The sequence below is a fragment of the Dipodomys spectabilis genome, unplaced genomic scaffold (assembly GCF_019054845.1).
Source record: "Dipodomys spectabilis isolate Male_0828 unplaced genomic scaffold, ASM1905484v1 ptg000118l, whole genome shotgun sequence".
Classification (NCBI taxonomy): domain Eukaryota; kingdom Metazoa; phylum Chordata; class Mammalia; order Rodentia; family Heteromyidae; genus Dipodomys; species Dipodomys spectabilis.
In genome coordinates, this window is record NW_024870795.1 from 1,865,971 (window position 1) to 1,882,354 (window position 16,384).

At 52.0% G+C, this 16,384-nt stretch overlaps 1 protein-coding gene and 1 long non-coding RNA gene across 3 annotated transcripts in view; one reads left to right on the forward strand and one right to left on the reverse strand.

Moving 5' to 3' along the window:
- Positions 1-3,988, forward strand: LOC122115177. The gene is made up of 3 exons (XR_006148730.1): positions 1-12; positions 230-232; positions 3,084-3,988. It is a non-coding gene; the product is annotated as an uncharacterized LOC122115177 (long non-coding RNA).
- Positions 3,980-16,384, reverse strand: part of Ece1 (endothelin converting enzyme 1) — a 93,675-nt gene continuing 81,270 nt past the window's right edge. For both annotated transcript variants that reach the window (XM_042688463.1, XM_042688461.1), the window contains 9 exons: positions 14,095-14,205; positions 12,623-12,721; positions 12,018-12,095; positions 10,319-10,422; positions 8,061-8,171; positions 7,434-7,501; positions 6,792-6,982; positions 6,194-6,289; positions 3,980-4,607 (listed from right to left, as the gene is read on the reverse strand). In XM_042688463.1, the coding sequence (XP_042544397.1) occupies positions 4,431-4,607; positions 6,194-6,289; positions 6,792-6,982; positions 7,434-7,501; positions 8,061-8,171; positions 10,319-10,422; positions 12,018-12,095; positions 12,623-12,721; positions 14,095-14,205 (1,035 nt within the window). In that variant the 3' untranslated portion in view covers positions 3,980-4,430. The remainder of the gene's footprint in view (positions 4,608-6,193; positions 6,290-6,791; positions 6,983-7,433; positions 7,502-8,060; positions 8,172-10,318; positions 10,423-12,017; positions 12,096-12,622; positions 12,722-14,094; positions 14,206-16,384) is intronic.

Consider the following 16,384-nt stretch of genomic DNA (forward strand, 5'->3'; position numbering starts at 1 on the left):
AGGATTACAGGCGTGTGCCACCAGCACCTGGCCTCTCTGCTGCTTTTTAATCCATATCTCCTTAACAGCTCCCTTTTCTTTCCCTCATCTTCCCTCTCAGATGGAAACCCTAAGTGGCAATAGAAAAGAGGCCAAAAAAGAAAAGAGGCCATAGCAGGGGTTTAGATAGTCATTATCATATGTGGAAGGGGCTAATGGAAAAGGTGAGCCAAGAGCGTAAACAGATGAGTAAGTCGGTCGGGGATGGGAACTCTAATTGTCAAATGGAAATTAGAAATTGGAAAACCCAGCATGGGAATGAAAAGAAATGCTTTGTGTAGCTCAAGAGCAGACATCAAAGCAGAGGCATAAGTAAACTTGAAAACAGACTGATAGGACTAGGGCTATAATTCATGATAGAGCATGTACTTAGCATGTGCAAAACCCTAGGTTCCATCCCAGTGCATATACACAAAGGAAAAAAAGAGAGAAAACTAGGTGCCAGTGGCTCAAGCCTACAATCCTAGCTACTAGAATTCCAGACCAGCCTGAACAGAAAAGTTTGGGAAACTCTCATCTTCAAAAGAACCAGCCAAAAAACTGGGCAAGAGGTGTGGTTCAAGTGGTAGAGCACCAGCTGAACAAACAAGTGTGTGCAAGACCCTGAATTCAAACCCCAGTGCCACCGAAATAAATACTAAATAATCATACTTCATGACACATAAAAGCTCTAATAAATTCAAGTTTCAGTATTCATAAGGAATATTTTATTGGCACATACTCTTTCATTTGCCTATGTCTGTGACTGCTTTGATACTCCAAGAGCAAACCTGAGGGATGTGCAAAGATGAAAACCATTTACTTACTGGTCCCTACAGAAAATGTGCACTGGGCTCAGTGGTAGAGCACTTGCCTGGCATATTTACCTGGGTTTAATTCCCGGCACCACAAAAAGAGGAAAACAAATGTTTGCCATTCTCGGCCGAGTAGATGTGAAAGCCTGAACTCAGTTTTAGCTCAAGGGACTGAAAGGTGCATAACTGTTTGATTGATTGCAGGTCCAAAGGTGACACACACTGAATGAAGCTGAAACCCCACAATGCCTTGCTGTACCGCAAAGAAGAGATCCAAAGGCTTAGGGTTGGACTCTCAGAGTGGATCTGCCATGAAAGACCGCCTTACCCACCTGGAAGGGTCAGAGGACACACCTCTCAGGGCCGAGATGAATGCACTTGTGAGCCACCTTAAAGAGCTCTGTGCTCTTTTCCCTTTAGTTCAGTGATGGCTGTGGGAACTGCTGAATTTCCCATTGATCTGGATTCCCTCAGCGTATCAAGGGACAAAAGGATCAAGTAGCAGTACTTAGCCGAGCCCAGGAGAAGGTACCTACTCTGGGGAGTGAACAGCAGACAACAGTACTCAGTGGAAGGGTTTCAGTGAGAGACCCAGCATCGGTTTATAGACCAGGGCATCCTCAGAGATAAGGATGAACAAGCCACTAAATTCTGGCAAGTAGGCTCTAGACATAGTGAATAGATGCTAACTTAACTCACTACAACAGAGAGCTATAGCCTCAGAAACTCCTAGACATTGTCCAGAATTTTCCCCAAGGGAACTGGGGTTATTTGTCAGAGGGACTGTGTTGGGGAACAGGAAGTAATGGGATCAGAGGCTGCAGGACACTGGCTCTGAACTGACACTACTGCTGGAAACTCAAAGGGTCTGGTGGTCCATCAGAGTGAGGGCTTATAGAGGCCAAGTTCCTATGCCTAGTCCAGTGGGGGTTCAAAATCACCCTGCAGCTACTTCCCTACTTCTGGGATGCAGAACTGGATGGATCAGCTGGCATTGGCTGGCACTGATCTCTGCTTTGTGGGCTTTGACAGAGTTAGAAATCAGGCAGAGAAGCCAAGGGGCAAACAGTCCAGGTAGAGGGGGAAATCTAGTCAAAACCCAAGGAGAGGCTCTTCCTTTGAACTTCCCAACTGCGGCCTGCCCTGTCCAAATATTTGAGATCTGTCAAGTCCTTTGCAGAAGGGGGAGACATTTTTACTAGGTGGCCTGTCAGGCCGTGCTATGCTATGTTTTCACCAGCAGGGGCAGCTCACACAAATGTCACACAAGAACAGACATGGGGCCCTTGGTACAAGTACTTTATTTTAATTTCAACAGTGCCACACCAAAGCTACAGTAGCACGAAACATAGTAATACAAAAAAATACATTCCCAGCTCTAAACCCCAAGTCCATGTGCCCTCAGAGAAGCCGGCCTTTTGGCTCCTAGACCCAGAGGGGAGGCACAGCGGAGAGTAGTGCTGCCTCTGCAAACACCCATCCCTGCTGGGCCTAGGCCCTCTCCTCCCCTTCCCCTGCCTTCCCATCGGCCCTGAGCAGCAGGGGGCGGGTCCTCCTGTTTCCTTACAGGACACCTGAGTCTGGACAGTGGCCTGTCCTTTTCCAGGACTGCTTGTCCAAAGGGAGGAGGCAGAGGGCCCACTGTAGTGTGGCAGTGCGTGGCTCCAGCTCCTTTCTGGGTCCTGTCTTAGCTTCTCCTGGAGCAACCTGGCTTGAACTTGCATGCGGGGAACCAGAGCCTCATCCAGAGCCAGCACATCGGGCTGTGCTCTTTGGGGGATGGAGGACTTCGACTTCTTGGGTGAGGGGCATGCGCTGTGGGCACTGGGTGGGCTGTTTTGCTGCAGGGGTGAAGGACTACAGCAAGCACCCCCTGCTGGAGAAGCTCTGGCCTCAGGGAGTGGAAGACATTCCCCACATGCTGAAGCCCAGACTGGGTTGGGGAGCTGTGTGTCCACAGCTTCCTCAGGATAAGAAGACCTCTGGAGAGAGTCTATCTAGCTACCAGTGCTGTCTTTATTATTTTTGGTCAGTCCTGGGGGTTGAACTCGGGGCCTGTGTGCTGTCCCTGAACTCTTTTTGCTCAAGGCTAGCACTCTACTACTTTGAGCCACAGCACCACTTCTGGTTTTCTGGCAGCTAATTGGAGCCAAGAGTCTCATGGATTTTCCTGTCTGGGCTGGCTTTGAACCATGATCCTCTTAGATCTCAGCCTCCTGAGAAGCTAGGATTACAGGTGTGAGTCACCAGTGCCTGGCACAAGTGCTGTCTTGATCCAACCCCAGGAACCAGTGACTGGAGCCCAGGGTGAGGGCAGTGGTTCTTGATTTTTGATATCTGGAGCTATTGCCCTGAAAGCTAGAGCTTTGGGGGTGGTGTAGGGTGGTCCTGGGGGCACCAGGATTGGGAGTATGGCCTTGGGTTCCCATCAGGACATTTAGGGACTCCACTGAGGAGGCCAAGGGCCACCCCACTGGTGGAGCCCAGGGGCCGGAGCCTCAAATAAGGCACTAAAAGAAAACCGGTCCTGGGAGTCAGGCCGGTGATGGGGCCCGGAGCTCGGGGGAGGACACGGGCCTTGGAGGAAATGCGAGCTGTTCGCTCTTCTCTTTACCTTGGGGGAGAGGCCATCCAGGCAGACCACTTCAGGATGGGGGAGTGAGTGCTACTGTGAGGGAAAGTCCCTGGAATGGTCATGGGGTGGCCAAAAGAGGAGGGGCTGGAAGAGGGCATCAGTGGACAGCAGGACAGTGTCTCATGGCAGAGTCTGCTCTGAGAGCTTCTGTGGTCTAGATCGGAGGGACCCAGGGATCCCCAGTTTATGTGGAGGGCCCTGATTTGGCCTCATTCTGCCACCACTGTCAGTGCTGCTGGGCGCTGGACGCTGGGGGCACAGGTAGGTGAGCCCAGATGGGTCACGGCTGTGACTAGGCTCTCTGCCTGCCCTGTCCCCCTCTGTCTGCACGGGTGACTGCTGAGCAATGCCCTGGCTGCAGTACCATGCCACAAGGGCTGGAACAGCTCTCAATATGGGGTCCTGCTCAGTGGCCTAGGGTTCCAGCCTCAGAGCTGGGTCAGTGGGGCTTCCTTTGTCCACAGGTTACTTAGAAAAAAAAAACACAATAAATATACCAATCCTTTCCTTAAAAAAAAAAGTGTTTTAAATGCATTTTTTTCCCTGAAGATTTCCAGTGTATTCCACAATGTTTAAAAAATAGTTTCCCCAAAAATATATCTTTAAAGCATTTGACACAGTGGCATTCTGGTATATGTGGCATTGAATGTAGGCAGGGGGCTATGTCCCATTACCCTTGTTGGTGCGAAGCTCAGGCCTGGTGAGCCTGACACCCGAATGCTGGCCAGAGTTGGTACCAGCCCACTGGGGACCATGGTGTTCTCAGGGGGCCAAATCTTGGGTTAAGAACCTCCATCACAAGCTAGGTGCCGGCTGTAAACCCTCCAGTGCAGGGAAGAGGGCTCTGGTGGCCAAGGGGTGGACGATGCCCTGGGACTAGAAGGGGAGCTGAACTCAACAGCCCTGCCCAGGGGTCCTCAGTTCCTCCTTCTCCTCCATCATGGCTCTCAAAGCTTCGTCCCTTACCAGACTTCACATTTGTGATGAGGGTTCATGGGAGAGCCGGGTGGGCAGCGGAAGTGTTCAGAGAACTCCTTGGAGTTGGAGAGGGAGCCGATGACCCTGAAGCGGGAGGGGCTGTGGGGGTCGGTGATGAGGCCTTCGTGGGAGCTTTCGGGCGTTCGGACAGAGCACCAGACCTTTAAGGGAACAATGGGGAGGGGCTGAGGTCACCAGCAGCCCTGAGGCTGTCGACTGTGTCCATGACAACAGAAGCAGGATGAGCCACCACCTATGGGACCCCAGGGGGTCAGAAAGGAGGAGCTCTGAGCGGGACACCTCTGCACAGGATTCCATCTAGGCAAGGGATTCTACCTAAACACCACTTTGAAATCTGCAGGTTTCATCCAGACTTCTCATTTGCTAGACAGGACACTTATCTAATGACCTGCTGGCTCTGGGCACCCACAGAAAGCTATTGGCTAGATGCCAACTCAGGGGACAACCTGGCATACTTTATATTTATTTATTTATTTATTTGTCAGTTGTGGGTCTTGAACTCTGGGCCTGGGTGCTGACCCTAAGCTCTTCAGCTCAGGCTAGCATTCTACCTCTTGAGCCATGGAGCCACTCCCGGCGTTTGCTGTTTATGCTCAGGAATCGAACCCAGGGCTTCATGCATTCAAGGCAAGCACTCTACCACTGAGCCACCTTCCCAGCCCTATATTTATAAAATTTCTAAACCCTGCTGGGTGCTGGTGGTTGACATCTGAAATCCTAGTTGCTCAGGAGTCTGAGTTCTAGAAGATCTAGGTTTGAGGCCAGCCTGGGCAGAAAAGTGTCAGAAACTCCATCTCTGATTAAGTAGCAGAAAAGCATGACTCAAATAGTTCTAGTATCAAGCCAGAAAACTGAGCAATCATGATGTCATGAATTCAAACTCTAGTACTGCCACACACAAAAACGCAATAACTTAGGAGGCCGAGAATGGAGTACTGTGGTTCAAGACCAGCTTGAGCGATAGTCTGTAAGACTTTGTCTCCATGGAAGGAAGCTAGATATGGTAGCATGTGCGAGTGATCCTAGTCATTATGGAAAGCCTAAAGTAGGCAGATCGTAGCTTAGGTGTGCTCTGTGGTAGGAAGCAACTCATAAAAATAATCCTTGAATAGCTGGGCAATGGTACTCAAGCCTGTAATCCTAGCTACTCAGGAGACTGGGGTTTGAGGATCATGGTTCAAAATCAGCCTGGGCAGGTAAGTCCATGAGACTCTTACCTCCATCTTACCACCAAAAAGCTGGAACCAGGGCTAGGCTCAAGTATTAGAGTGCTAGACTTAAGCAAAAAAGCTAAGGAACAGCACTCAGGCCCTGAGTTCCAGCCCTAGTACCAACTTAAAAGAAAATAAAAACAACAAACCTTGAAAAACAGGGCTGGGGGTGTGTGGCTAAGTGGATCAGGTATAGCAAACGGAAGGCTTTGAGTTCAAACCTCAGTACTCACCCCAAAAGGAAAAAAAAAGTCTAGAACCCTGGAATCAAAGGGGGCCTTAGTGGTCACCTGCTTCTCCAGCTACCAGATGCAGAATCTCTCTATTAGTGTTCCTGGCCTTTCCTTGCATCCCCCCATGACAGGAAGCCTGGTTCCTCACAGGCTGGTGTCCTGTGGACAGTCTGAGCTCAGGAAGCATCCGTGTAAGGCATGCTGCCTTCTGGCTCCAGAGCTCTTGGGCTAGTCTGCTGGCAGAAGGCACCCGTGTTTGGCACTTTCTCCTAGCACACTTACCTGTGCAAACCCCAGAAAGAAGAGCTGGTTGTTGGTGAGCCCCAGGGTGGGTAACGTCTGCTCAGCCCCATTCTTCTTCACCCAGTTCTGGTAGGCCTGAAGCGAGAGAAAGGCAGAGCTTGGTGAAGTTGTCGAGAACGCCAACCCTGCTTACAGGCAGGCCTGCACAATCCTGCCAGATAGCATTTCTGCTCCGATGGCCGGGACACAGCCCTCTCTTCTCTGCTCCCGTCTTCCCTCTTGCCCAGCTCAGCTGACAACTCTAAGGGCTGCTGAGCCATCGGGTCTCATTTTCCTAGCAGTCTAATGGCACAGTCTGAGCCAAACGTGGAGACCCAGGAAGCTGGAACTGACCCTGTATCTGCTGCCTCCTCTCTCCCTCACCCTCTGCTGCCTGACATGGTGGTGGCATTCCCTGCACAGGTAAGAGCAGGCAGGCTCTGCAGGAGACAGCTTGGCCCTTCCCTAGGCCTCAAGCAGGCAGGCTTGGGGCAGGAAGCCCACTTCTTTCTCAGTCAGCTTTCCATCTGTCTTGCCAGCCCATTTCCGGGATGAGGAGGCTGAGGTGTGTGCAGGGCTGACCGTGGGGAGCACGCACCCGGTAGGCGGCCTTGAGGCCCCCGTTGTCGGCGATGTTCTCCCCGAGGGTGTGGCGGCCGTTCACAGGCTCCCCATTCACGCTGTAGTTGCTGTACTGGCCTACCATGCACTCTGTCTGCCGCTTGAAGGCCTCCACCGAGGAGTTCTTCCACCAGGGCCGGAGGTTCCCATCCTTGTCATACTCCCGGCCTGCTGGGCAGGGACCCATGCTCGCATCCCCAGCTCTCCTCCCCCCACCCCTGTCCCAGGCCACATGGGCAGAGACCCCTCATCCCCGTGCTCTCTGCCTCCTCCTCTTGCCTGAGGGATCCCCAAGGCAGGCAGCAAGAAGTGTGGACATTCGCTAGTAAGGAGGGCCTGATTTTGACTCTAACTGTGGACAGACCAGAGAGGTCTCTGGAATGGGGGGAGAAAGGCATACTGGCACCTGGGGGCTCTCATGCAGTCCCCGAATACCCTGTGGCACAGCCACACCCCTTTTACAGACAAGGCTTGGAGAAGGACTTGCTGATGGCAGACCCAGGACTTGAACTCTGATCCTTCTGTCTCCAAAGCTAAGACCCTTAGAAGCAAAGGGACCAGGGAATAGGGGCAGGGGCCAGGAGCTGGTGGGCTTTAAGGGGACCCTATGCACCTGTACCTTGATCATCGAACGCATGAGTCAGTTCATGGCCCACGACGACACCGATGCCACCGAAGTTTAAGGCCCTGGAGGTTGGGGGGGGGGGGTTAGTGCACAAAGGTGAGGATGATACCCCCCCAACCCCCCCCCCCCCCCCCCCGCGGGCTGGGTCTCTTATCCAGTGGTATGAGCCTCGCCTCCAGGGCCTGAAGCTGCACCAGGATCTGCAGGGCTGTGGCCCCTAAGTCAGCTAACGTGAGCTGTGCCCACTGGGCACCAAGCAGGGGACTGGCAGCTCTGCAGACCCCACACACCCCAGTGGCAGTCACCCCACATCCAGCCGGGGACCCAACCCAGGGCTGTGTGGCTTTCACTGGTAGGACAGCATCCCTTCCGCTCCCCAACTCCCCCAATGTCTTTAAATAAGGTCAGGAGCAGCATTTTCCCCAATGGGATTCTCAACTCCACCCAGTGCCCTGCAGTGAGGGGCTGCTAGAGCCAAGAGGCCCCTGTGGGAAGGGCAAGGGACGAGGAAGCTTTCTTCTGCGCCTTTTCACACAATCCCAGGTTGCCTGGTCACCAGATGGCTCAGGGAATGGCGAGCTGTGGGCCTAGGGCTGGGCTGGGGCAGGGGTGGCAGCGTACTTGGGTGAGGAGCGGGTGTAGAAGGGCGCCTGCAGGATCCCAGCTGGAAACACAATCTCGTTCTTGGTGGGTGAATAGTAGGCATTCACCATGGGCGGGGTCATGCTCCACCTGCAGCCAGGCACATGACGGGGGAAGGGGGAGACACATGAGGGCGGCAGGCTCAGCACGCTGGGCGGCAAAGATGGCCATACCCCAGGGACCTGAATCAAGAAGCTGAAAAATGTAGATTTCGCTTGGTGCCAGTGGCTCATGCCTGTTAATGCTAGCTACTCAGGAGGCTGAGATCTGAGGATTGCAGTTCAAAGCCAGCCCAGACAGGAAAGTTCCTGAGACTCTTATCTCCAATTAACTACCAAGAAAACTGGAAGTGAAGTGGTGGCTCAAAGTGGTAGAGTGCTAGCCTTGAGGAAAAAAACAGTTCAGGGACAGGGCCCAGGCCCTGAGTTCAAGCCTCAGGACCAACAAAAAATAAAACAAAATCTCACTGGGTGCCAGTGGCTCATGCCTGTTAATTCTAGCTACTCAGGAGGCTGAGATCTGAGGATTGCAGTTCAAAGCCAGCCTGAACAGGAAAGACCGTGAGATTCCTCTCTACTAAACTACCAAACAAATTGGAATTGGACCTGTGGCTCAGTAGTAAGGTCCTAGCCTTAAGCAAAATGAAAGTCAGGGACAGTGCCCAGGCTCTGAGTTCAAGCACCAGGACCAGCAGAAAAAAAAAAAAAAAGAATAAAATCTCAAGCTTTGTGTGGTGGCTCACACTTGTGATCATAGCTCCCGAGGACGCTGAGGTGAGGAGGGGGAGAGGAATATCTGTAAGACCCTACCTCAACAGAAAAAGCTAGACTATGGCATGCCTATCATCCCAGCACATACATAGGAAGACTGTAGTCTAGTCTGGCTTGTAACAAATAAACAAACAAAAGGCCTAAAACAAGCAGAGCAAAAAGGCCTGGAGCCATGGCTCAAGTGCTACATTGCCTTTTTAGCAAGCACAAGACCTGAGTTCAAAACTTAGTACTGCAAACATTTTTCTTTTTTGTCGGTTGTGGGGCAACTCTGGGCTTGGGCACTGTCCCTGTGCTCTTCAGCTCAAGGCAAGCGCTCTACCACTTGAGCCACAGTGCCACTTCTGGTTTTCTGAGTGGTTTACTCTCACGGACTTTCCTTTGAACTGCGATCCTCAGATCTCAGCCTCCTGAGTAGCTTGGATTACCTGTGTGAGTCTCCGGCACCCGGCTGCAAACATTAAAAAACAAACAAATGAAAAAAACCTGGCAGCACGCCTGTACCATGTTGTGAAGATAAAACACCACCTGTCTGTACACTGGGTGAAAATGGCAAACTTGGACCTGTTGTCCACCAGGGGGCGCCAAAGACAGTGAAAAGTTTCTTTTACCTCCAATTCTGTAGGAAGTTTTAGGAATTGAGTTTAGTCTGAGCTGTATTCATTTCTGGGCTCACTACAGCTGGGTTTTTTGTTTTGTTTTTTGTTTATTTTTCTCCCTGAGGGAACTGGTTTTCCTTCCTGTCCTTAAGACAAGGTCTCATACAATCTATATAGTCCAGGTGGTCTACAACGTACTATGCAGTCCAGGCTAGCCACAATTTCTCTCCTCCTGTTTCAGTTTCCAGAGTGCTAGGATTAAAGGCATATGCTACCAATCCTGGCCATTTTTTGTTTGTTTGTTTGTTTTAGAGTCTGCGCCCAGGACCTTGCAGATACTAAGTAAGCACTTTACCACTGATACATGACACTGGGGAGGCTAAGCAGTACGGTCATTTTAGCCCAGGAGCTGGAGGGAAAGTCTGGGTAAAAGAGTGAGACCACATCTTAAAAAATAACAAAGAGAGAGACTAGAGCTGGTGGGGCCCCTGCCTAGGGCCTCCTCTCAGGGGGCCTGGCCTGCCTCAGTTCTCAGGTCTGATCTGCATGGTGGCCCTGGAGCCAGCTCCTTCCATTCTATTTTTCAGTAATGAAGGTGCTGACTGCTGACTCAGTGGAGATGGGACCACTGCCAGGCTTCCTGTGCCAACGGGCTTGGGCATGGAGGGGCACAGACTTGGGTTCAGCCCAGCCCCTGGCTGGGCCCTACTTTGACCTTTCACCTCTGAGGGCACTCAGGACAGTTCCTGTCAGCCCAGGGCATGGCAGCGTGTGGCTGTGGGGAGCCTTGTGGCAGGAGGGGGGGAGGGGGGAGAGACAGGGGGTGGAGAGAGGGGGGGAGGGCACTTCTGGCAGGGCTGGTACTCACTGGTCTCTGTTGGGCGCTTTCCTCAGCTGGTCAGCAGTCACCCTCCAGGAGAAGTTGAAAAAGCGCATGGCGTTCTCAAAGTAGAGGTCTGGAATGGCAGTGTACTGGAATGGGAAAAGTGGAGTCAGCCAGGCCGTGAACAGATCTGGACTGAGAGCACCTTCTAGAACCAAGGACACTGAGATCCCACAAGGTTAATAAGAGCAGAGAACGAACTGCGGCAGGGGCTCTGGGAGGCGAGGGCTGTGGGCTCCAGTTCCATCCTGTCCTCACTGGGCTGGGGCCTGGTGCCCCCTCTCTCCCTGCCAGGCCCCCACTGAGAGCTTCACCCAGGGCTTCCACCTGCTGCAGGGTGCCCTGGACCTGAGCCTTAGACAAGGAGAAAGGGCTCCACACTGGTTGGGCAGAACTTTCTGGAATGATGGACATATTCTCTGCCTGCCCTAGCTTTTATGGTAGATGTCAGCAACATCTGGCATCTGGAACGTGCACGCGTGGCTTTTCACACTTAATTTAGATTCATTAAATAATGCTAGTAGCTACCAACTGGACAGCGCAGAGCTACTAAATGGAGTGGAAGTTGGCTCTGCAGGCCAGACATTCACACCACATGCCTTCACCACGCAGCCGGCCCTCCATGCTTCTCCCCCCATGGCTCCCCCGAGCCCCTGAATCTTGCATCATGATTTCCTAGAACACCCTAAATGGTTCTCAAGAAATTGGATGAGCCTCAGATTATGGAACACTAACTTTTTTGCTGGCACTGCAGTCTGAACTTAGGGCCTTGTGCTTTCTCAGCTTGCTTACTTGGCTGGTGCTTTTACCATTTAAGCCATGCCTCCAGTCCAGCTTTTTTTTCTGGTTATTTTGAAAACAGAGCATTGTGGACTTTTCTGCTCAGACTAGTCTGAAACCAGGATCCTTTGGATCTCAACCTCCTAAGGAACTACAATTATGGGCGTAAGCTACTGATGCTCAGCTCAAAAGTAATTTTGATAGTCTCAGGTTGTAAATATAACCATAAGAAGTTGTTATAATTTCAAACATTTCAAATCATGGGAATGTACAAAACTTTGTCATTTGGGTCAAAACCACAATCCACTTAAAAGAGTGGTTTGCTACAAGCTGTAACTAGTAGGTATCCTGCAGTTACCCTGGCTGCCTAAATTAAACTTAAAAAATGTACTGGGGATTTATGCTGCTTCTCATGAGCATTTCAAGGTCAAAATCAGAGGCCCCTGTTTTCTTGGAGGGGGGGTAACTCAGGCAGTGGCTCTGGGGGCAGGAGCAACTGGCTTGAGGGGCTCCACCTTCCACTCTACCCAGGATGCTTTAGGACACTGGTTCTCTCTGTACCTTTGAAAGGTGTTCACTCACTCTTTGTGCTGGGGATGGAACCAAGGGTCGCAGGCCAGCTAAGCACAAGACTCTCCCATGGAGCCACACCCCAGCCAGTCCCCCATTATTTCCAACTCACTGACTGGAGTCCATGCTTCCAGAGGGGCGCCCAAGCAGGTGTTCAGGGAATGACTGCGGGGCACGGACGTGAAGTGGCAGGGTCCATCCCCAGACGCCATCCCACCTCATCCTGCGATGCCTCAAGAGCCTGCAGCCACCACCAGCATCCCAAACCGGACCCAGCTCCTCCTTCCCCTGTCCCACAGGGGCGGGAGGGAGGGGACGGGAGGAGGCCACTCACGTCATTGAACACTTTGTCCAGCTCCTTGGGGTCCATGATGAAGTTGGGGTAGCCTATCATGTTGTAGATGGCGTCCGCCTGGACAGGAGGGACATAGAGGAAGTGAGCGCCCGGTGCGACCCGCATCAGGGGCTGCGCTGAGGGAGACAGCGCCCACTTCTTCCCTCCTGAGGCCTTTCACTTCTTTTTCTGGAAGGATCCCCACTTGCTTGTCTAACTTCTGCTTATCTTTGAGGTCTTCGCTTCAATGTCACTCCCCCAAGGGAAGGTTATGATTTGAAGGTGTTCCCCAAAGTTATGTGTGGGAAACTTTCGTGTGTGTGTGTGTGTGTGTGTGTGTGCACGCGTGCACACGCATGCGCGTATGCTAGTATCAGGCCTTGAACTCAGGGCCCTCCCTCCTCACGCCCTCCCCTGTGCGTGTGCACTGGGGGTCTTCTGCCATGGATCACGAGACAATGGCTTCAGGATCTCCCCATCCTGCCCTTGTCTCTCAAGCCAGGATGGCATCTGCGCATGCCCACAGGCAGAGCTAGTGCCTCCTCCTACCTCTTGCCTCACTGTGCCCTCTGCCTCAGTGACCTCCAACTCCTACACAGCCGCACCTTCTCCTTGGCTGATTTCCGGGTCTCTTCGTCCATCCACTTGAGGGTACTCAGGCTCTCTTCAAACGCCTTCTTGATCTCCAGGATTATCTCACTGGCCTGAGGAGACAGATGCTGTGCTTACTGGGAAGGCCCGGGCCCTGCCCCTCCTAAATGGAACAGGTGCCTACCAGCCAGAGGCTAAGCTCAGGCTCCATGCCAGGCTCAGAAGGGGACCACACTCGTGTTTGCAGGCCACATTGCTACCACCAGCACCTTACAGGACAGGACTTCCAGGATCAAGTAAACCAAGACAAGCTTTGGGGAACTTAGAAATGGCTCTGCTGCAGGACTTTTCAAGCCTTTAATAGGGAAAAGTACCTTGAGACTTTGAGAGGATGCTAGAACCCACAGAACCCAGAGCCTTTCCCAGACTGACTGGACCCCAGAGATGCTGTGTTCATGGAGGAGATGACCCAGAGACCAAAGACAGAGGTGGAAGGTTCTAGAAAAGGGGAAGGCAAAGTCATGCAGCAGGGAGATTGGTGGGATTGAGAGACCTCAACTCAGATTTGAGTCCCCATTTGCTAACCTCAGATGGCAGATGAGAGCTACACAATCAGTACTTTTAGTGACAAAAACTGTAGCCAGGCATGGAGATGTCTGCCTGTAATCCTAGCACTCAGGAGGCTAAGAATCCAGAGTTCAAGGCCAGCCTGGACTACACAGGTAAGGCCCCATCTTAAAAAAATTAAAAATTCAGCTGGGTGCCCGTAGCTCACACCTGTAATACTAGCTACTCAGAAGGTTGAGATCTGAGGATCACAGTTCAAAGCCAGCCTGGGCAGGAAAGTCCATGAGACTCTTATCTCTAATTAATCACCAAAAAAGCCAGAAATGGAGCTGTGGCTCAAGTAGTAGAGGACCAGCCTTGAGAATAAAAGCTCAGGGACAGCAACCAGGTCCTGAGTTCAAGCCCTAATACCACCACCAGCAGCAGCAAGGTCATCAGAAGGTGATAAAAACTATAACAATAATATAATTGCCACCACTAGTTGGGCCTTATTTTGTGGCAGTGCTACCCCCTGATCACATGGTGAATTGTTTGCGCTACCTGTCTAGGCAGCGACAGAGCCAGGGTATGAACTGGGGCCTGGTAGTCTCCATGACAGTCTTCAATAATTCCTAGAACAATGCTGTCACCACAGAGTAAGAAATGTCACCCTCTGGGCTACAACAGCTCTGCTCACCTTATTTTGCTGGACCTTTCAGAGCCCTGGGAGCTAAAGATGGCTGCTGTAACCTCAGGGGGTCACTGGGAGGGTCAAGGTGGAGAAGACAGACAGGCAGACATGATAGCAGCTCCTGGCCTGGAAGCCTTGAGAATGGGGACCTCTCGTTGAAGGCTGGACTCTGGGCTACCTCCCTGGAGCTGGAAAGTTCCAGAGTGTGAGAGGGGCGGGCAGACAGGCAGGCATGCCTGAAGCACTTACCACGTTCTTGCTGTCCTCCGCAAAGGTGGCTTTGACAAACATGGGGCCGAGGGCAAAGCCCAGGTTGTTCTCTGTGTCACTCACACAGAACTTCCAGCGAGGAAGGCATGTCTGCAAAGCACAAGGCGGGGCGGGGGAGGGGCTCGGGCCCAGTCCTGGAAGGGGCCCTGCTTCCTTCCAGAACATCCACCTTCCCTGGCCCAGTGGACCAAGAGGCCACAGGTGCCGGCCTCTGTGCTTGGCTTTCCGGAACAGAGTGCCTGGGCCACGGCCACGCCCAGGGCCACTGCACAGATGGGAAAAAGAAAACCAGTGAGGGGCAGCCACTGGCCCGGGGAGCTCAGCAGAGAAGGCAGATGAGGGTTGATCTTGAGGTGGGAAGTCGGACACACCTTCCCCGTGTTCCCCCTTCCACCTCCCTGACCTTCTTCTAGGACACAGGAATCCTGGGGGCAAAGGAACTCAGGAAGCTTCTGGTCCCCTGCCCCCCCCCTTCACAGCACCCTCCACCCTCTGTATGGCACCTCTGGGGGTCCAGGTTCACCTGCTGTGACCTCCCCTAATGTGCAGGTGTCTCTGTATGAACCCAAAATAGGGCTCACAGGCTGCAGCCGCCCAGACATCCGTCCCCCACGTGATCCCTAAGAGTCAGCCTTGCTCACCCCGACCTGCGGGATGGCCCACTCCTGCTGGCCCCAAACCACCCACAGCCCATCAGCAGACAGGTGCTAAACAAAGCATGGTGCGTTCATACCTGGCACCGGAAAGGAAGCAGTGACAATACAATATGGCCAATTCCCCACACTCATGCTGAACACAAGCAGCCGGTGTAGGAGCCCCTGGACACCCAGCTACACTTCCCAAGGGGGGCTGGAACTTTCTACTCCCAGGATGGCAGGAGAAATGGGCTGTGGGAAGATCCTCCACTGTCCCTGGGACAGTGGTTCCATGGTGACTTTCATTTGTCAAAATTAATTGAATTGTATGTTTGATGGATACTGAGTATTTCTTTGTTTGTAAATGATAGCTTAGGGTTTTTTTGTTTTGTTTTGTTTTTTTTGTTGGTTGTGGGGCTTGACCTTTGGGTCTGGGCACTGTCCTTCAGCTCTTCAGCTCAGGCTAATGCTCTACAACTTGAGCCACAGCGCCACTTCTAGTTTTCTGGTAGTTAATTGGAGATCAGAGTCTCAGGGACTTTCCTGCGTGGGCTGGCTTTGACCCACGATCCTTAGATCTCAGCCACTTGAGTAGCTAGGATTACAGGCAGAAGCCACCAGCGCCCAGCCTGATATCTGAGTGTTTAAATTTTCACCTGGGTGGAGGTGCATACCAGTCATCCCAGCTCTTGGGAGGTAGAGGTAGGAGGATCATGAGTTTGAGGCCAGCTTGAGCTACAAAGTGAAATTTGTCTAAAAAAAGAACAGGTAACGATGGCTTACACCCATATGCCTACTATGTAGGGGGCTAAGATCTAAGGATGGAGGTTAGGAACCAGCTTGGGCAGACAGTCCAAGAGACTCTGATCTCCAAATAACCAGTGAAATTTGGTATTGGAGGTGTGGGTGAAGTATAGCTCTTTAGCTGAGAGAAAAAGAAAAGAAAAAGCTGAGTGAGGGCATAGGGCCCCTCGTTCAAGCCCCAGTACCAGAAAAAAAAATTCTTCTAGACAAGAAAGGGAGGCATGGGCATTCTAGTCTCCTCTAAGTGTAGTACCCTAGATTTCTTCTTTTTTATTTTTTAGTGGTACCCAGGGCTTTGTGCTTGCTAGTCAGGTGCTCTACCATTTGAGCCACACCCTAGTCCTTTTTGCTTTAGTTTGTTTTTAGATAAAGTCTTACTCTCCCTTCCCCTGGTCATGAGGCTTGAACTCAGGGCCTTGGCACTATCCCTGAGCTTTTCTGCTTAAGGCTAGTGTTGTGCCATTTTGAGCCACAGACCCATTTCTCATTTTCTGGTGGTTAATCAGAGTTAAGCATCTTACAGACTTTCCTGCCTGGCTGGCTTTGAACCAAGATCCTCAGATTTCAGCTTCCTGAGTAGCTAGGCTGATAGGCATGAGCCAGGGACCAGCGGTCAGCTGAGTGTCACACTTTTGCCCAGGCTACCCTTTTACCAGAATCCCTCTACTTTGACCTCCTGAATATCTGGAATTACAGGCATGTATCAACCTCCACCCTGGCTTATTGGTTGAGATGGGGTCTTGTTAACCTTTATTTTTTCCGGTCAGTTGTGGGGCTTGAACTCTGGGCCTGGGCACTGTCCCTTAGCTCTTCAGCTCAAGGCAAGTATT